This window comes from Seriola lalandi, unplaced genomic scaffold (assembly GCF_002814215.2).
Source record: "Seriola lalandi dorsalis isolate HSWRI2012SDOR001 ecotype SW California unplaced genomic scaffold, Sedor1 jcf7180002054570, whole genome shotgun sequence".
NCBI classification, from domain to species: domain Eukaryota; kingdom Metazoa; phylum Chordata; class Actinopteri; order Carangiformes; family Carangidae; genus Seriola; species Seriola lalandi.
The window spans coordinates 4,359,663-4,381,874 of record NW_019525123.1 but is presented as its reverse complement, the minus strand read 5'-3'; the positions used below and the strand labels follow the sequence as shown (position 1 = coordinate 4,381,874).

The 22,212-nt window shown below is 38.8% G+C and overlaps 1 protein-coding gene across 1 annotated transcript in view; it reads left to right on the top strand.

Annotated features, from left to right (window-relative positions):
- The window catches only part of ctnnd2a (catenin (cadherin-associated protein), delta 2a), a 280,447-nt gene that overhangs the window by 130,322 nt on the left and 127,913 nt on the right, over positions 1 to 22,212 (top strand). The window contains exons 4-11 of the mRNA XM_087176831.1: positions 1,360 to 1,394; positions 1,788 to 1,892; positions 5,761 to 5,933; positions 11,135 to 11,189; positions 12,083 to 12,293; positions 12,678 to 12,795; positions 13,676 to 13,808; positions 18,242 to 18,415. Coding sequence (XP_087032957.1) covers positions 1,360 to 1,394; positions 1,788 to 1,892; positions 5,761 to 5,933; positions 11,135 to 11,189; positions 12,083 to 12,293; positions 12,678 to 12,795; positions 13,676 to 13,808; positions 18,242 to 18,415 — 1,004 coding nt within the window. The remainder of the gene's footprint in view (positions 1 to 1,359; positions 1,395 to 1,787; positions 1,893 to 5,760; positions 5,934 to 11,134; positions 11,190 to 12,082; positions 12,294 to 12,677; positions 12,796 to 13,675; positions 13,809 to 18,241; positions 18,416 to 22,212) is intronic.

Below are 22,212 nucleotides of genomic sequence, written 5' to 3'. Positions count from 1 at the left end.
TGAGGTTCCACAAGGACAGAAGCCAAATTGTCTAACATGCCGACTGATATCAGAAGTTAATTGAACGAAAAAACATCATTCAATTAGGTTCAATGTTCAAGTCACAAAGTTAACAAACTTAAAAATAACAAATTTTCATTTCTCATTTCCTTGCTCTTTAATCATGCTGACCTAAATGGCCTATCCCCTTGTCTGGTTCCACGGCAAAAGTATTAATCACTGTATGTGTTACAAGACATTGTATATTACAATAGGCATTAGTCTTTAAAATCTGATTCAACCAGTCAAATGAAAGCTATTTACAAAATACCCATCTTTGAAAGACCAATACCATCTTAGCCAACCAGACATATAGACAGATAAACACATGTAAATGTATTCACTCATTCTCATATACCTCTGCAAACTTGTACACACATGAGGGCACACAAGCACTTTAGACACAAATTGTATGATGACACCCAGGGCACACATGCACACGCTGTGACAGAAATTCAATTAGAAAGTCGGGTATGTGGAATACCAAGCAGTCTTAATGGGAGAAATGCAAAACAAGCCAAGTAGTCCAGACAGCCAGTTTAATGGTGTAGATGAAGTCAGATGAAAGGGTCTATATGTATCAGTTAGTTTGTCTGTGTCTGTATCGATCACACAGCCGGCGTACTTGTCTTTAACTTTCTCTTTCTGCCTGTCTGTTTCCTTCTGCCTCTCTAAGTCTTTTTCTCTTTTTTCACCCCCCATCAATCACTGATCAATTGAGAGTGATCAAGAGAATGGAAAAAAAGTCTTGTTTGTGTATGTCCATAAGCATGAATGCACATGTAGCTGTGTATCTGTCAACAATACTATCCATTCTAGAATTAAAAAAAGACTGTTACCTGAGTGCTCAGGACTGCATTTTGTAAAATGCTGCGGTTTTGTAAGTAATTTGCCTGAAATTACATTTAGAGGTTTTACTTTTGTTCGCATTATTTTGTTTGTTTGTTTTTCATTCTTAAGCAGAATAGAGCATAAACAAAATGTAGCTCATTGGCAGTTTCTTTCAGTGCAGTAAATATTAAAATACAGAAACTGGACATTTGACATTGCATTCAATGCAAATTAATTGTGAGTTCAAGGTGGCAGCTGAATGTCTTCCTCTATAAATAAGAATTCAAAGGTGACTGAATCATGTCTCCATTCCAAGATTTCATTTTCCGTTGAATATATTTTACTTTTCCTCATGTTTTGTAAAGCATTTTGGAAGCTTTATTGTAAGCTGCTGTTGATTTCAAATGTGGCTGCTATTCTACAACTTTCTAGTATGTTGTTGTTATTCCCCACATTATTCTTATCATTTACAACATCCTTCTTTTGCAGTTCAACAGATGAGCAGTTTCGTTGGAACGCTCAAGGTAAAGTTTGCCATGAACTATAGCACAAACATGTACATACTGCTCAACCATGTATGTAAAGGCATTGTTGCATGAATTGACAAAAGATACCTTTTTCATAACTGTTTTTTTAAAGTTTTTAAAGGTTACATGCATACCTTACATACATTAATATATACAGACAAATTCACAAATTTACATACACACACTTCCAGTCAAGCAGCTGGGCAAGACTTTCCATCATATAATCTGTCCTTCGCTCATAACTAAGACATAACTTGGCAAGTTTTATGGACTGTGGGAGTAGAGAATTGCAGTTACAGTCCAGAGAGATCTCATTCATCTCTCTGCCTCCTTTCCTTCTTTGCTGACCTCCGTCTTCCTCTGTCTCTCATCCTCTTTCTTCTTCCACAGCGGACGGACAAAAGGATATTGAGGATGAATTGACCACAGGTTTGGAGTTGGTGGATTCCTGCATTCGCTCCCTTCAGGAATCTGGAATACTTGACAGTGGAGAACGTAAGTGTACTTATCAACATCATTCCTGAAGAGTCCGTGTCCCTCCTGCTTTATCTTAATCCAAATAGATGGCACTTTCATTGTGAGCACTCTTATTGTGGGTGCTCCATACCCAGCTGTTTTACCATTTTGCAAATGGGCTTCTACCAAAAGCATCTCTATGTGTGGGTGCAGATAAATTCAGTATAGCTCTCAGTGTGTTTGTGTGTGTGTGTGTGTGTGTGTGTGTGTGTGTGTGTGTGTGAGATTGTGTGTGTGTTTCCCCCAAAAGAGAGCACTACAAATAGCTATTTGTTAAATAACAGAAAAGTGACATGTTGTTGTCTCAAGTGAAAGGCTCCAAGAGACACAGAAACTCAAAAAAGGTAATGTCATGAAATGACAGTGTCAATTTAAATTCCAATTATTTCAATCCATTTTGAGACCTGACTCAGAGCAAAGCAGAACTGCTAAACAAACAAAATTCAATTTCAGACTAACAGCATGAAGGTACAAACCACATTTATTTTACTTAGTTTATTCCCATTTTCTCATCTTAGATTCTTGAGCTCTTTGTTAACACATGGCAGATCAGAATCAAGGCCTGCTTAACTGTAGTAGGTACTTCAGCAAGTGTAAACAAACCTGTTACTGCTTCAAAAGGAATATGAATATAATTTTAAATTTTACTGCACAGAATGACTCTTTAAAAAAAGGGAGGAAGAATATCCAGGCAATCCTAATAAAAACCATACTTGTCGTTGGTTTAAATACAATAGGAGTGTTGTTTGGTAATTATTTTTGTTCTGCTCAAAGAGAAGGAGAAAATGTACTCGTTTTAGTCCATTAGGCCATTAGATATCTGGCCTAAGTGCAGCAATTCCCTTTGTTAAGTTCTCAGATTTCTACTTAAAGTAAGTAAGTTGAGTCGAGGGAGGATTTTGTTCTAGATTAGACATTACATAAATAGTTGGATAAAGTAGGAATAATGTTTTAAAATGAGAATGTATTCCTCACACACAAAATATTACAGAAATGCCTTCTGTAGTTTGTCACTGAAAGTTTAACAAAGTCATTTAATAAACACAACTCACTCCAAAATGAAGCATTTTAAGGCCTAATTCACCTAGAAGTATTTTTCTATGAGCAGATAAAAATGTCATTGCTCTTTTGATGTGCACACAAACACACAACAGACAAACACACAATGGTCCTCCTAGACTAGAACCAACAACTGCTCAGTTTCAAGCTGCTTTTCCATCTCGTGAGCCTTAGATTCTTATAAACTAATTCAAACAATGATCGAGAGGCGGACTATGTGGGAGGTCTCGCTAAATGTGCTTGGCATTTTCTTTTCAGGTCATTGGTTTTGGAACACTGCATTCCCATTTCACTTATTGTCTGCTGACCTTTTTGATAGTTGATATTGCTTTAATGGATGGCATTTTAAGACGTGTTTCTCAGTGCATTTCTACGTGAGGAGTTTACTCACATACCATAAGCTTTACCATGTATAATTTCTGGTACTATGAGAATGGGCAGGCCTTTGTGGAGCACCAATGTAATATGTGTGTATGCACACACTCACACACACACACACACACACACATACACACACACACACACACGCACACATACACACACACATATACACACACACACACAAACACAGTTACTCCAGCTTATACAAGACTTATAAGTCTTGAGTTGTGTATGTGTGTGTGTTTCCCCCAAAAGAGGACACTGCAAATAGCTATGTGTTAAAGTCACAAAAAAGTGACATGTTGCTGTCTTCAGTGAAAAGCTGCAAAAACAGAAAGGCTTTTTTCTTTCAGCTGATACTGTAGTTGGTGAGGTGTCACAGCAGAGCTACACAAACATTTATACACATAAATAAGTTTACAGAGACACAGAAACTCAAAAAAGTTAATGTCATGAAATGAAATTCACTTCACAAAGCAATTACTGTGGGGCTTCAGTGTATTCTGCTATTTTAAAACCAGCCAAGGTAAAACCATTGTATGTGTTCGTGTGTGTGTGTGTGTGTGTGTGTGTGTGTGTGTTTGAGTGTGTGTGTGAGTGTTTCATAGACTGAGTAAAAATGACTTTCATAATATTAGCTGAGCTGCTGAAAAATTCATATTTTTCATGTGAGAATGAACTCTGTGAGACTCAACAGAGACATAAAAAGGCTCAAAGCCCTACTAGCAACAATGTTTCTAATTTCACCCTCTCACACATACACACAAACAGCACACACACTTCCATTACTTACAGCACTTACATGTACATACTTAGTGTCACATATACACACATATTTATTCCTAAATGCACTTGAAGTATTTCTCAAACCAAACTAATGACTTTATGTCACATGTATGAACACTCAAACAAACAAATACAGTTTTTGTCACACAGCACACACAATGTAACAAACACCGAGGCTGAGTGATGATGAGTTTGGGGGCTCCCACTCAGTCTGTGTAACACAAAGTGCTGTTCAATAATTCATAAAAACCAAGGAATGAATCGAGATGAGAAAAGACAAGTCTTTTGTGAAGAAGAGAAGCAGAAGAGTTGGTCTTGGTTCACAGCGCACAGAGTCATAGGGAGAAAGGAATTCTGGGGGAAGGGAGAGAGAGAGGGAGAGAGACAGAGAGAGAGAGAGAGAGAGAGACAGAGACAGAGAGAGCAAGCAACTAGAAATGGAGGAAGAATTAGGGGTCTTTGTTATTTTGGGAAAGAAAGCAACAGAGCTCTGGGGAAGACACTTGCTGTAGACTTTATCAGGACATATTCATGATATTTAGAAATTTGGAATAGGGTTTGTAAGGAAAAGACAGAGATCCTAGTTTAGCTTCCTTATTCTACGACCTCTAATTACATACGTTTTATGTACTTGAAATTTGTATTCAGACAGGGAGTTGAGTGAAAATAGCAACGTAATGAAATATGTATAAACTACTGAGTTAACAGGTCACATACCTTACTGCTCTCAATAAATCCAAACCACACATAGAAACACATATGTAGATAACCAATATAACCACTCACACACACACAACTCTTACTACTGAGTGGTTTGTAACATTTCCATTCAGCGGGCCTCATCACTCCACACACAGTTTAGGAGATATTCCATCTTAAAAACCATCTTATGATGTTCTTATTCCCAATATAAGCTTTATGTGCCCAGCATGGGAGTCAGAGTGAAGGGGTTATTATTTGATGTCAGGTGGTGGCAGTGATGCAGCCCTTAAACTGGGGGGTTGAGATTGTTATTATGTTATGTGTGTGCATTTGTGTGTGTGGTGTGTGTTATTACAGCCATACTCATCACTGACTAAAGCAGATTTGCCTTCTCTACATTAACACTTTAGTGGTGCTGAGGCTGTTAAAGTGTACAGTGTACAGTGTGTGTTTCTTTCCAGAAGAACTTAATTCCTTATATCTCACACAAGGGGTCAAGTGAAGTTTTGTTTGAGCCGATAGTACAAGCTAAAAATTAACATGTTAGGGGAGGTAAAGTTTCAAGTTGTTAGGTGTACTTTCTTATTTTCAGCCCTCCTTCTCCCATCCTCTCCATCTCCCTGCTCCTCCTCCTCCTCCCATTCTCTCTGTTCCTCTGTTTCTCTTTCCCTCTGCTAATAAATTATGTATGCCATCTCCAACTCACGGAGTGCTGCACTGCTGCACTATCTGCTCTAAATTGCTGCTCTCTCTCTCATCCCCATTTCACTCTTCGCCTCTCAATCTCTCCCCTTCATGCCCCCTCTCCTTCTCACTCTTAATCTCTCTCTCCTCACTCTCTCTCTCTCTTCACACACACATACTAAACGCAACCCCCACCTCCCACCCGACCATACACAACTCCTGTCTCTATCGGTAGGACCGGCTCTTCTTTCCCAGAGTTCCTTGCAGCTCAACTCCACCCCGGAGGCTTCGCTCCAGTACTCTGCCAGCTACCATAGCAACCAGACCCTCGCCCTTAGTGACAGCATCTCCGCAGCAACTCCTCAGCGCAGTGGGCAGGTTGGAGGAGCTGTTCACAGCTACAACCAGGTAGGAAATATCGCTGTACACAAATGATAATGAGGATTAGTGCGGATGATGATGATGATGATGAAAAGGATGGTCGGACAAAAATTCTAATACCGGCCGTTCGCATAAACTTTTGTGTCTTTTCTTAGAAACACACCAGAGAATTTTAATAATTCACATCAGAGGCTTTTGACTGTGAAGGTAACTCACCTGAAGTGAGTTCTCCACAGTTTAAGTAAAACTGCATTGTACTTTTTGCTCATTGAAGGCATGCAGACCTTTGAGGACCAGCATAGTGTTTAGATATACTGCATATACTTGCTTTCAGATTCCTTCCTGCTCTGATTTTTCCATCACAAACGAAACGAACATCACCCTTCTTTTTCCTTTACCCTTCTTTTTCATGCACTGACTAGCATAGTGCTTCTTCACCGACATGTAACTCTGACTCGCATTGCTCTCACCGAATGTGGATTTGCTCGACATCACAGCTGGGTCTGCCGATCAGCGTAGAAGTACATATGCATACAGAATCCCATTTCATTGGCTTTACTCAAGTGCTTTAAGTCCAGCACTACAACTGGCTTCTCAAGTAATCCATAGTGTAACAAAAATTGTCTGTATTTTGGAGGAGGTGAGAGACAGGGTTTGACAAATTCCTAAAAGCTGTTCAGTAGGAGAAGAGTAATCAGATTTCCAAAGACCAAAATGAGGAGACTATTAATGCACACAGCGATATCTCAGTGAATATCTTGTTTTTAAAGACTGGGAAATAAAGCTAGAGACAAGTTGAATATTAATTAGTGTGAGAGAAAATTACTTTCTAGCCTACAGGAGCCAATTATTATCAGTTTTTCATGTCCCTAACACATAAATGGTAATACATATACTGTTTATACACACACCCATACATGCGCATACACACACATACATACTTTCAAACAGACACCCACACTGCTAAATCAGTGAGCAGCTGCAGTGGTGATAGATGGAATTTAATCAAAAGAGGATCTCTATCTTAAAACAATAATTATAAGTTCAATCATTTTTCATTTTTTTTGGATATGTTTTTTTATCTTTGCAAATACCTGCACATTTTTTTTCAGTGAGGGTTTCCAACTCTGAAGTGAAGGGGTGTTTGTTTTGTGTTGTGTTAGTTTTTTTTATTTGTTGTGTGCAGAGGTGTGTGTGCAAGTCTATGTGTATATGTGTGTTTCTTTGCACATGAAGGAGAAAGGTGAAGGAGCTGATATCTGTCTTTGTAAACACCTTTTATTTTATTTTATTAATTTTCCCCTCTCCAGTCACACCAAAGCTCATTTCAGAGCTGGTTTCAGAGAAAGCTAGTTTCAATCCTTCACTTATTAGATAACAAATATGGGAGGCAAAGTCATAAAGATACAAAAACTGACAGACAGACTTAGATGGATGGACAGATGAGGCAAAATTAGTTCTTATTCTTTCTGTAGTCAGAATGCTGTGATATTTCTTGTTCTTGTATCGCAGTGTTCCTGTCCTCTTTTCCCTCCTCCCCTCTTCCTTCCCTTCCCTCTTTGCTTCCATCTCTGTCTATGTGAGCATGAGTGTGTGTGTGTGTGTGTGTGTGTGTGTGTGTGTGTGTGTATTCTCCTCTCTGATGTTTTTGGCTTGTCAGTGTAATGGGGCCAGTGTTGTCAGCAGGGCTCGTTGCCCATGAATAGCTTTACGCATGCCAGTGCTGCTCGATAGGCAGATGCAGCTTGCATGCATGTGCAGTACATGCATGTTTTTGTTTATGTGGTTGCAGACTTGAGCATCTGGGTGTAGGCGAGTGCATATGCACATGGAGGTGTTTTATATATGCACTCCTTTGACCATGTGTGTACATGTGAGTGCATTTTTTTAAAGTTCTCACAAGTGACTGTTTCAGGGAGAGTGAGAGAGAAAATGAAAGGTCTAGCATGTTGCTGCTCCTCTGTAGGGTATTTATAACCCTGAGAGGCCCTGCTTTAATAATGCATAGATACATGGCACCTCAAACATCCCAATATTTTACTGGAGGAGAAAAGAAGCAGAACTGTGAAATGTGCAATCAAGAAAGTGCTGTCCCTCACATAGTGTGTCAGGCTTTGTGTCTATTAGTTAACTCAGCCAACAATTTATCATACTTTTCATAATTTATTAACTCGATGAATAAACTATCCGTCTATCAATCTATTTATCTATCCATTCATCTATTAATTCAACCACTCAACTCTTCATCAGTCTGAAGTCTGAAGTGAATTTTTGTCTGACTTTGCATCTTGATGACTGTAGCACATCTGCAGTGTTAAACACAGTAAAGTGATATAAACAATTAACAAAGGCTCTTAAACTCAGTTTTGTGACTTCTCATCAGCCTTAGATCTCTCACTTGGCTCCAGAACAACTACTGAGGACTATAGATTTTTGTTATGGTGCACACCGTTTAAGATAGTGGATCACACACTCCCATTAAGAATCTCTCTCTTTTTATAAAAAGTTTTGATAAGCCACTCTCTAAAAACCCTTTAATTATGTGCACTCAAACAGATCAAGTCGCAATGTATAGAGCCAGCCAGCCAGCTTTTGCATTAACAGCTGTTTACTTAGTAGTCTAGAAGAAACATTGTGAGTTCAGCATCAAACTTCATTCTTTTACTAGTCAACAGCTGTCTCCAGAGGTGGAAAGCAATGCCAACGTTAACTTTTGTCTCTGGCATTTTCTTCTACTGAAGTTAGCATACTAACCTGCTATCCCTGGCCTGTCTCATCATTTCCAATAGTGACTCACTGCAGCCTCCAATCTGCCCTTAAGACTTAGTGGTGCTCAGAGGGTGTATTATCTTGTCTTGTAAACTCAACAAACCACATTTGGTAGCAGAAAAAAAAAATTAAAGAAGCTCTTTTAACACCTCAAACACATGAAGGATTTAAATAAAAATGAAACTAAGTGCAGAAATCCATGGGAATGAAAGGCTAGGATACTGTCATGGTTTGTGGTAAGTAGGAGCCAGAATGCAGCCAACACAGAGGAGACGGTGCAGAATGTTTAATAACCAAAAGAACTTACAAAACAAGCACAGGGAACCACAGGGGATGACAACAGGCAACATGAACAGACTAAGGACAAACCCAGAGATCAACAGAGAGACTACAGACGAACCGACCCAGACAAAGGGGAGCACAAAGACTATATAGACAAGGGAGGCAAGGGTGATTGAACACAGGTGAAACACATTAGGGCGGGGCAGACAATCACCACACAGAAACAGGACCAAGACAGGAAACAAAAACACTGACACACAAGGAAACCAATTACAAAATAAAACAGGAAGTGTGAAAAGTCCAAACAAAACTAACTGTCTGTCTGCCATAGCAAACCATGACAGGATACATTATCTTGGATATTATGGTGAAGCTATGAATACAGATGAATTAATTATTGCAGTCTGAAACTGCTCAATTACAGAGTGAATTCACAAGCACTTCCACTTATTCACAGCAACGTATAGACATACACATGGTGTCAGAATGTGTGTCAAAAACATGGTAGAAAATATGTGGAAGCACAATAGCTTACTATATCCTCTATATTGCATTACATGCCTGCCTCTCATTTTACAGATTTTCCATTCTTCTGCTTGTTTGCCTCCATAAACTGTGTGTCAGATTTTTTTTTAGAAAGAGACTGCTAATCCACTCAGACAAAGATAACAGTTTCCATGACCCCTGTGCAAACAAAGCAGTGCTAGAATCAAAGGCCTGTTGTCTTTAGCAGACATGCTTTGGCTCACTGCAAAAGCAGGAAAATATAACCAGAGACTGCCATTGAGAACATAATGGGAGACTGTGTGCCTGTGTGTGTTGCTATATTTATCTAGGAAAGGTTTGCTGAGCAGGCATGCTTTTTTTCACCAAATGTATTTCTGTACAATTATATAGCTGCAAATATTCACACCTGGAAACCGCTGTGCGCAAACATAGCCTTTGGACATAACTCCAGATTGTTTATGTGTGTGTGTGGGTGTGTGTTTGCATGTTGTGAGGCACTGGTTATTGGATGATAACATATATGTTGTCATTATGTATTTCTAAGTGTGTGTATGCATAAGTGAATAGACATGTGTGAATAGACAGCTTGTTTCTGCCATAATATAAGGTTTACAAGATACAAATTAAGACAGATGAATAGCCGACTATTCAGAATGGCTACAAACATGGCTGCATGTGGAGATAGACATTAAAGTATTGTAGAAAATTTTAAATTGTATATGAGAATAACTTGTTTAATGCTGAGAAACAGAAGGTTTGAGTGTAACTGCTGTATATGCAGTAATGATTGTTCTCTAAGGTGACTCAGTGACTGTGTGCTTGCATAATGTACACCTTGCACAACTGCAGCCATGTCAGTCTAGTAATCACATATTTGAATCACCTTTACAGCTTTAAACATCAACATACGGCTATGTATATGAGGCCCAGTGGAGCACTGGCATATGCTCTCCCTACTGTGTCTAGAGACTAAGGAGAATATATTAGTATAGACCAGCATGTGATGTAAGGTATAAAAAAAAAAAAAAAGGAAGCTTCTCAAACTCTGCCTCACAGACTGGCACATTACTTTTATTGTCTGAAAGGAATTTTGTTTTTACAGCTGCAAGTGAAAATTTCTTCCCACTGTCCTTGTTTAAATTTGTCTCAGAGTAGACTGCTGATGTACATCATATATTCATAGACTATTTTACCATACACAATCAATATGAGCAATTTAACAGATGATTTAAATGACAGATTGAGTTATTTTAGATAATTGTGAATATTGGGGTTTATGTGAGGACAGATGATAGAGATTAAGACATGAATATACTATGGATTGTGTAATCCTTTCATTGATTTTGAGTGGGCGGTACAACAAGGCTTTATTAGAAATTATTTCAGTCAGCTGAGCTCTTTGGACTTCATGGTCTGCTTCTATGAGTCTGTTTGAATCACCCCTCTGTTTTCTGTGGGGACTTCATTAGCTGCTCTAGGTTCATTTGGGATCCTCAAAGGCTTGACTGAACTCATTGTGCATAAAAGTTTTTGATGGCCACTACTCTCTATTCTCTTTTATCCCATTTTTCTTAACTCTCTATCTCCCTTTCCCTCCCCTACCATCCCTCTCTCCTGTCATGGCACGTCATCTTCCCTCACTTGCTCTGTGTTCCCCTATACCCCCTCAGGTGACATCTAGTCGTGCAGCCCAGCAACAACAATCACAAACTGGGGCAGGGTCAGGTAAGAACTCACCTCTCCTGCTCTCCCCCACTCTTCTCTGTCTCTCTTCATGGAGATGCATTTTCTTTAGAATAAATTAATCTGACATAGCGTGAAGTTCTGTGGATACACAAAGATGACATTTGGAGACACTGATAGACATGTATGAGAATTGGAATAAAAATGTTCCTAGTCGTAGAATGTTTTCAGAGCCTGCAGTGTGAATAATTTTCTTACATGTTAGTATTATTCCTCCATTATTTAAAAACAAGCTATATTAACTCCAGTCTCTGCAGGCGGTTTGCTTTGGGGTCAAGAATTTAAGCCATACATGTATCATACTGGATATGTTGTGTTATACATTTCTTTATCCAGCATTTTATTTAGAAAATGCATTTTTCATTGAATTATCAATATGTTCTGTTGTATGCAAGACTTTCCCCATACAGCATATATTTTTACTTTGGTACAATAAAATGATATACAGTAAATTATATATGCAAAATAATAAAAGAAAAATCTCCCCATTAAACCAGGTCATTTTGGTACTCCCAGTTATTTACCACTTCATTTCAGGCTCTCCCAAATTTTAATATTGATAAATGGCGACATGGCTAAGGTTTGAAAAACACAATAAGCAGGTAGTGCATTTAAATTAACTTTTATTCAAACCTTGCATTTTGGCTTCATTGTTGAGCCAGTTTTATGCTTTTGTAATCCTGCCCTGATTCAAACCTGTAGCTCTTTACATATTTTCTTTTCCCTGTCATCAACCCAAAGTAAAAAATCAGGTTTTGCTCCATGACCTGCCTGTATCTGTCCTCCAAATCATTACCATCAGCCTCACCAAACTGTCACTCATTCCTCTGCATCCCATGTTCATAGATTTTTATGTACATTCCCTTGTTCTCTAGGTATATACTACTCTAGTTCCACCTTGCCTGCCCAGCGTGTCAGTTCCCCTCTTTCTGGAGGAGGAGGAGGCTCAGGGTCCAGCTCCCCTAGTAAGCTCCAACGCCTGGGATCAGCTTCTGACACACCAGGGTACTCTACCACTCAACGGTTGCCTTCCTCCTCCTCCTCTCCCAAACAGTCCCCTGCTAATCGACTGGCCAAGTCATACAGGTATAGAGCCACAGTGGCTTTGACATTGATATTGATTTTGTTGTATTTCTGTTGATACTAATGTATAATAGAGTCTGAAGGTGGATAAAGGGGGTGTCATTTGAAAGAATTACTGTATTTAACAAGAATTTCTCATTCATAGGTTCTAAAGATTGCTTGAGAAAAAATGTAAATAGGCCACAAAAGAATAGAATGAAAAAGGAAAATTGCCTTTGAGGTTCATTGTCCTCCATTCTATGCTGGCATACAGTGTATATAAATTACACACATATTTCACAAATGGTAGAGGAATCATATGACTGTTTTTAAATCTAAAACAGAATTAATCATTTAAAGTCACTATTTCGCAGACAAAATATGTTACTCTTCCCATTTGTCTTCCAGCACCACGGTTGCTGTGACAACAGCAGGAGGAGGCGGGTCACCCCTGAGGGTGGCATCTCCACCCAACTCTACAGCAGCAGGGGGAGGGGCCAGCTCATCATCATCCCCTCTTCACCAGGTACAGGATGTTACAGTCTTAGAAAGTTGGCAGCTTTAGAGTTGAGATCTATTTTGTGTTGATTACAGAATATTAAATTTGAATATTTTGTACGTGAAGCAGGCATTCAAATTGCTTGAGAAATGTGATTTGTTACAAACCAGTGTAATGAATGAAACCAAGGCAACTGTAACAGAACTACATTCAGCGCAATTATAAAATCTACTCCTCAAAGTCTGGGTGAAATCAGTACAAAAATGAGGATGACAAATGTGGATACAAATACATTTAATTTACATGTTTATGAGAAGGTGTCAAAGTTCAACTGAAGGCACACATAACCTCCTCCCTTTTTCAGTCAAGTAAATTGTGACTTTGTTAAATATCATCCTTGCCTGGTTTGATAATTATTTAAATCAGAACATATTTATTTTATCCAGTACACATTTGTCAAATGGTTTTCTACACATTTTTTCATTATAGAGCAAGTTATTCTACTGACAGTTCTGAAGATGTAGGATGTGATTTAACAGTATTATGTGCAGTGTAATAGTACAAAGATTATAATTCAAATTCCAATATTTACAGTGCTAATGCCCAGTATTAGTATTTCTTTAACAGTGTTGTAAAGACATACCATTTTATTTAATATTGACATATAATATTAAAATATAATACTATACTGGTACTATGGATATAGACACGAACGCAAATTTGGAAACTTCTGTTATCTGAACCACACCAATCAAAACCTTTCGGCCATATCAGCTATTATATGTTTTGCTGCCAAAGCATTGTAAACTAACATGAAGCAATTGCACCAGTGTATAGGTATCATCTGTTCCCCGAGATTATTTATAATATTTCAAAGAAGAGAAAAAGAAACCTCTTGTCTTTTCAGATGAGTTCGGGCATAGGGAGCTATGCCACTCTGTCTCCCAAAAGGCTGGCATCTCACCACGCTTCTGACCAGTACAAGATCTCCCATGAGCTTTACGCTACCGCAACACTGCAGAGACCTGGCAGTCTGGCAGGTGGGGGTTCATACACTCATGCAGTTTTACATGCACATAAACATAAACCCAAACAAATGTTTAACTCCACCAACAACCACCTGCGCCGTGAATAGTAAATGACTGTGAGGAAACATCCCACAATATCAGGATGTCTTTGAGTGTTTGTGTCTGTTGTTGATCTAGCATTTATTGTGAATGGAGCATTTGTGCTATATAGGCCCATGTTACATTACATTGCATCTCACTGCAATTCCAAGAAATATCAGGTGTTGCATTTAAGTCTATTGAATTAGCCAGTCAGTGTGTTGTGATTGGTGTCCTAGGGTTGTCTGTTGTATATCATAGCTGTTGTACATACTTCTTCTTCAGAACATCTTTATGGCTGCTCTCTCTAAAGAAGAACTTCAACATGAATGCACAAGTTACATTTCTGAATTATGAGCTGTTTATGAACAGGTCTGCTGTGACTACCAGACAATAACCTGCTTTAAGAAGATTAAAACGATTCTGAAGATCTATTTCATGTGACTGGGAGCTGAATGTATCAGAATGACACTGGTCGAGGCAGCACTTAAGTTAACAGAGACTTCTGTTTGCTCCTGCAGTTACATTGACTAGTTAATGGCTTTTTCTCTTGACTCTACAAAATTGAGTTGGCTGAATGTCAAAACCAAAATGAAAATGTGTTTTGCCAACTGTTTATAGTCCATAGTAAGTTAGTGAAAAATTTTCTTTGAGGTTGGCTGTTTGTGCATGTTTGAATTAAATACTGTAGATAGCCCACTGTTTCAAGTGTTATTCAGACTAAAAGTAGTTTTAGACAGCTGCATTCTTTCCTGTCCTGTGCTTTATAGCATGAGATGTAGCATCAGTTAACTGCACGCTGAAATTTCTTTTCTTGCACTTATTTGTGAAGTTGTTTTTTCAGGGCTTTTAAGCATATAGAAAATAATTGAAGATCTTTATTCCTACTTCTTCAATTATTTAATTCACTAAAATGTGTATATGGACAATGGGTGAGCTATTTGTATCTATCCACCATTTTTGTGTGCCAGTGAATGGACAGACCTAGACGGAGCCCTGGTAAAAGGCAAATTAATGGCTTTGTTGTGGTGCTCTTTGGCATATGTTGAATGATCTCTTATTTTTCAGCAACACAAGTGAAATATTTGACAAGATTAATATTGATTACAGACAGCAGTGTTTTGAAGCTCTGGGTTAAGTCTAATTGATTAGTCCTTTAAACTTGGATATATATGGATGAATAATGTGACCTTCACGCTTTATCCTGAGGGCATGAAGCACTCTTGGAAAAATGCTTGAGGTTTCATCTCTCCTGAAGACTTTAAATGAGGAAGAAAAGAAGGACTGGGCATGAATGAGTCCCGATGGAAATGCAATCTCAGACTGTCACTATAATTAGCAGACCTGGCTAATATAATTATCAGAATTTGCTTTCATGAGCATAGACTTGATTATATTAGCACTATTGGAAGGTAACTGGAAATGTAAGAAATTTGCCTTCAAATACTTCACTGTAATTTCTGGTTTTCACCATGTTTCCAAAATGACCAACATAGAATTATTTATAGATACTTCTAGTTACAGGTTTGCTTTTTCCCAGCAGGTGCCATCCTCCTGGAAAAAGCACCATAGAGTTTATGTGAGTAGCCTGTTTGAAGAGGTACTTAGCAGTTCTACAGCACCTACTCAGTTAAGCTGCATAAAAAACTGAAATCAGCTAAAAAAAGACATCCCCTCTCTCTACATGAAGGGCCTGGGTGATGCAGTCCAGTGTGTAGAAATATTACCATAGTGATACTGATATGTAGACATTGGCAATGGCATTAATTGGGGGTTTACATTGGTGCCTCAGGCACAGCAGCAATCTCTTGGATATTTACATATATTGTCTTTTTCTATTTTTTATTTGACTGGTCCGATTATTTTGATATTCAGTCTGAACCCGGCAGATAAAAACCTCATTCTATCCTGGTAAAATTACAGTAGGTGAATGTTTATATATGAGAGAGCAAAGAATAGAAATGGCTGTTGGCTGTTTTTCACTTTTTTTTTTACTATACGTGTAAGAAATATTTATTTTTCTTTCTTTTTTTTTAACTACACACACAGGACTGTGAGGCATCAAGGGACCAGAGTTCTTGTTTTGTTTTTTAGTTTTTTAGTTTTTTTTGTTACTCTTTGTTATCCTCTTTAAATATTTCATTGAATGGAACAACATTGGACAGCATCTTTCTCTTTTTCCTTTCTGCGTCATTCTCGTCATTCTGCCTCTCCCTTTGAAAGAAAGAGGTCAGTATTTCCACGAGTGGGCCCCTTTGAGTCAAAAAATAAATGAATAAAGAAATAAAACCAACTCACCAAGACTTCAAAGACAAAAGGCATGGGAGGAAGAGAGTGAGTTGGGATGAGTCATGCTGTTAATGGGTGTGTCCATGACTCTAATTAGCAGTCCTTCATGCATATTCCGACCATTGCTGTCTCTTTCTTGCTTCTTTTTTCGAGTGTCTAACTGTCTCTAAATTCACCTCATTTCAGCTGAGCTCAGTGGGTGCTGTAATGTCCGAACTTTAAGCTGCCTCAACCCTCCATTTCTGTCACTTTCTCAATTTCTCTCAATATCTTTTATCTATTTTTTCTCACTCTCTTATTCTGATTCCCTCTCTTGTCTTTCTGCTAGTGCTCTCTCTCTCTGCCTGCTGCTGGATAGCAGAGTGTAACTGGATGCAGACAACATTTTTGTTAGTGAGGGAGGTAAACAGGCCAGTCAGTTAACCATGCTGTTTTAAGGAGGAGACAGTTTCATGGAGTGTAATAGCCTCTTATCCACAGTCATACTAAAGACTGACATGATGAGGCAGACAGATGCTTCATCACATAGAACAAGAAGTGCAGGCAGACTCCCAGGCTGTCTGTACCATCTTACCTTTAAGACTATTCAATAAATAAGTTTAAGGATTAACAGAGTCCTACTATGTATTTCTGCTTGAATGTTGACTCTGATTCATCTTTAAAATGCTCTCTTTGGCTTTTCTGCTTTGTTGGACAGTTAAGATATGAAATAGACACTGGTACTAACCAGCAACAAAAACCACTACTACATGGCTACAAGCTACTATGTACTTGATCCAACAGGGATGGCTGAGTGCCGCACATGCATTGATTTCTGATATGATCTGAAAGCCGGAGGGCCTTCAACTGCGTTAGGTTGATGGTGGGTACACACCGAGGTTTGAATCTGGGTCTGAGCGCTAGACTTTTCCCCTTTTCATTCGCTGGCAAATCCTTGGCACACAACTAATGCGATATGATACGACATTAGCTCCACTGGACCGTCTCTCTTTCTCTCCATCACTCATAGCTTTGTAAGTCTGCATATATGAGTATGTGCACGTCCTTTCACTTTATCTTCTGTCATGTCATCAAAGCCCTGCTGACTTGCCTTCATACTCCCCTGGTCTCCTCCTTTTCTCCTCTTTCCTAATTTTAATTTTGCTCTCTGTGTTTTCAGATGGAGGCCCCTGCCTTACATTTGTTCTGCTATGTAATGAACAAATGCCTCCTGTCAGTGACTTCCTTGCCCTGTGTCTGTGGGATTCCTGCCAAACACAGAGCAAGAGGGGGGACACTGCATCTCATTATTTTATAGCTGACGACCAGCAATGTGTTCTGCAGAGATTAAAAAAAATGAAATACAGAGGATTTCTTGCTCTTTTTTTTTCTCAGGCTCTCTGGATCTCTGTCTGCTTCTTCCTATCTCATGTGTCACTATGCATGCCTCTCTTTATTTTCTGTCATTTTTATTTTCTCTAGGTCTGATTTGGTGGATCTCTAACTCGCCCTTTCCTCTAACACTCATACAAACACACACACACACAACACACATCTCAATATCACATCACCTTTATCAGTTTGCTATAAAAATTATGTACTGTCTGTAACTTGGCACTCTGTAACACACATTGAAAACAATGTGCAGGGTGGAAATGGACAGGTCTACAAACAAAGGAATCACATAGGCCTGCTTTTTTTGAGTGAGTTCTGTTTTCATCATCTCTGTTATAGTCTTTCACCCTTTATCTCCACAACAGCTCCTATTCTTTTGTCTTGTCTTTCTTGAGTAGCCATGTCACATTCATTATTCCTTATTAATTTCTTTATCCTCTCTTGCTTTCACATATTTCTTCTTTTAACCTCGCCTGTGTGGATCTTATCACCACCTTCCCATTCCACCTGAAATTGTATATCTTCTTCTTGTATATATCGTCTCTCCCTCTCTCCTTTCCTTTCTTTATTTCATTCCTACTTAAAATCCATCTGATCAATCCCTCTGTACCTCCCTTGCTAACCTGCTTTACTTCATCTCGTATTGGCCTCTCTGTCCTCTCTGTCTTCCTTACATATTTTTTCTTCCTCTCTCTTTTCTCCAGGCTCTCGTGGCTCCTACAGTAGTCAGCACAGTCAGGAGGCCCTTCGGCCCTTGGGGTCCCCAGAGCACCACATAGATCCCATCTATGAAGAACGTGTCTACCACAACAAGGGCCCCATGAGGAGCCTCAGCCAGAGCCAGGGGCCAGACACAGGCCCCTATCGCAACAACACCGGTAAGGCCTTGCTGCATTTGTAAAATCAGTTACAGCTATGCAGTTTCATTTTATCATTTTTGTGGTTTTATGCACTGTCCTCCTGTGAAAAAGGAGCCCACAGGTTGTTTTGTGCATCAGCTTATTACGACCCATAGTTACGTTTTGTTGTGAGATGAAATCTAGTGGTCGTAGTAATTATGGCAGGAGCAAAGGGAAAAGTGCTGTGTATATAGTATAAAGAGTGACATAGTCCGTGTAAGGAGGAGGTTGGGCTGGATAAATGGGTCAACAAAACACAGGAATAAGACACAGGAGATCACTGTTCGATTCCCGTGTGAAACCTTTAGTTTATATTGTTTCTATTATCCATGACTGTTCATGGTTAATATTTAAACCATGACAACAAAGATCGTCCGATGTACTTATTTTAACCCAAATCATGACATGATCTTTTCCTAAACCTAACCAAGTAGTTTATGTGCCTAAACCTAACAAAGCCATGACCGTTATTATAGTAACCAGGGCAACGTTGAATACGCCACTCCCGGTACACTTGCGTGTTTATTATGGTAACATGGCAACCAAGGTCTGGTATGCATGCTGCCTCAGGGTCATTAATTCAGGACATACTCCTATTGGTCATATCAGAGGGTTGAAAAATACAACCTATATGGTTGTTTAGGGTGGAAGAGTTGTTGGTGTTTTGCATTGGACTATGTTTTAACTCTAATGAAATGAGTGTCCTTAATTATTTTTTTTATTTTTCAGTAGTTTTAAACCTTATACGTATCTTGGGACTTAACAGTGTTTTTGAATACTTTAGCACTTTACATCAACTGTGAAAAAAGACCCCCTTCCTCACAGACCCTGCAGAGATTATGGACTAGATCAGCCTTTGTGCATACTTAGAGCCGGAACAAACTTGTATTAGGAGCTTAATTTAAATCAGTTTAAATCACTTTTTCAGTCACACAGTGTGTGTTCACCTCATGTTAAACTCATTTACCTAGTGTCAGGTATGCATGATATATAGATGCAACATCACTCATTAGGAGAGATGATGTTACAGCCCTTTTCATGGTTAAGGCTCCTTCTTTGTGCTATGTAGTCAGGCCTGCAAATTTCCAACAATTACATCCAACTCAGGGACAAATGAAAATATATAACACATCGACACATTTGTTCCATAGAAGTACACATTTTGTGTGCTTCATATTTTTTCCAATTGGGAATGAATCACAGTTGGACACATTTTCCATCAAACTCACACAGTCAGACACACTCAGTCTCACCCGCTCACCCCATAACTCCATTGTTGCCAGCAATGTGTTTTTAATAGGGCCTCATTGAGCTTATCTCAATGTGGGTTTAGGTACGCCATGTTAATCCCATTACCGTATCATGAAAACACCCAAGTCGGTCACGCCACATTCACAGCTCCCTCGATGTCATTAACCAGCCTAGCCTTAATAGCTATCATTAGCATTTGGGTCAGAATCATAGCAGTAAATATGCCGCACTAGACCAGCATTTGAGTTGATCAGTTTGACTCACTTGAAAGGAGTGAGAATTGCCTTTAAGCGCGGAGCATAGCTTTTGAAGCACATTTCAGTGTTAAAGGGTCATTGGGTTTTGCTTTTATGATTGTGAGATATTTCTTTGATTGCTGTCGGTGAAATTCTGAACAGTGTATATAGTGATAGGATTGTCTTTTCGAGCAGGAAGTAATTAAAGAAGTGTGCTTCAGAAGTGTACAGAGAGGATCCACTGTTATCTATAATTTACTGTGCCTTGTATTTGTAGTTTCAATAGATGGGTATAGGAAAACTCACAAAGGAAATTTGTACTGCAGCTACAAAAATCAATAGACTGTGGATTAGACCGTGTACATTTAATTGCAACACTTGAGGTTTACAATACGCTTCTGCTATGATACAATATTTTAATAGATTGTCTCATGTTGTTTGAACTAAATCCTCCACCAGAGTATATCAGTATGAGCCTTTTTCACCACGTACACACTTTTACCCTGTGGACTGTGCTTGGTCCATATAACTACAGTGGTAAATCAACACATCAAAAATGAACAGCACCTTGAAGTCACTGGGCCGTTGAATTAAGGCCTGGCCTTGGTGCAGCATGTTTTAAAAGCCATGTGAATAGCATGTGCAGTGACTAGGAAGCTGTGCAATAAGGAGTCAAACTGCACGGAGTGATAGCACATAATGAACTGATAAGGGCTATGCTGACATAGTGAGCGATAAGTCATTAATTATATCATAGTGCCTTTTCTTGGCAATGGCAGGCTCACATTATTGGTTCATTAAGCTGGCATGGATCAATGTAATTAATGCTATAAGTCATTCGGTGGAAAGAAAAGGAAGATATTGCAACAAAATTTGCCAAGTTGTAGTCAGTTGGTCATTATACGGTCCACAGTGTCAGTGTAATTCATGCCTAGTATTCATTGAGTGTATGGGCCATTGCATTACTTAACTGGACACTTAACTATGAAGAAGTGCCTGCATGATACAACAAAAGCAATTTAAGTGACTAGAACTGCACTTTCATTGGTTTTTATAGTGACTATTTCCTGACCTATTTTAGGGCAGATAGTCAAGTGGAGAGAAATGGGGACAGGGAGCAAACAGGACATGAGGCGGAAACATGTAAAGCAGACACATGGGGTCAAGACTATATTCCATTAATTTGGCAGATTTGTAGATGCAACACGTCTGGTTTACAACCAAATGGAGCAGATCATGCTACATTTTCTTCAGCTCAATCATCTACCTGGTACATATTCACCTACACTCGGTTTATGTTTTAACAGTGGTGCTCTTAGTTAAGACTCCTTGAAGAACTTGTAATTTGTGTCTGCTCAGTGTGACTCTCAACTTCCGCCATCTAGTCAGAACACCAATAAAAAAACAAACTGGTAGTCTTAAGTCTGTTGACATTTTCTTGCAGCACAGTGGACAGCAGTTTGACAACATACTTGACGAGATATACACATCAGTCGCGTCTAGTTTATAACACTGTCAATTGGATAACCTGTCTGTCTGCTCAGGTTCCATTGTTTCCTACTCTTCACTGCTCAGTTCATTTCAACATTCATTGTTAGAGTGTTAGATTAACAGTATTTCCATCATGTGACATGACTATCTATCTATCTATCTATCTATCTATCTATCTATCTATCTATCTATCTATCTATCTATCTATCTATCTATCTATCCATCCATTAATCCATCCATCCATTCATCCATCTGCATTCATGCACACCACAAACATGAGTCAGTATGTGGGAGTTTTTACACTATGCGTGTGTGTAGGCAGTGACACGCAGTGCTTCATTCTTGGATTAAACCAGGCCAGCGCCCCAGAGGACTGCAGGTTAATGTGGCCTATTTCAAGCGATAATTCCTGCATGGTCACAGCGTCTCCAGAGCATGAAGGCATTCTAGTACAAAGAAGAATTGTAGCAAGAAAAAAGCCTCAGGATGTGGTTTACACATTTGTTTGTTTTTCCAAAATGACACTGTGTGTTTTTGAAATCGGCCTACACTTTGTCACTGTGGTTCCCTTACTTTTTTTTACAATCTCGCTGTTTTTGACATCATTCTTGTTCTTTCCATTCTCTTTATTATTTATTTCTCATTCTGCTTCTTGTTATTTTCTTTCCCCTGTTATATATATATATATATATATATATATATGACTATCTTTCTTTAATGTTCCCCTTATGTGATCATAGTCTCTACTAATTCAGTAGACAGTACATGTCAGTGAAATCTTTTACTTTTCCCTCACCT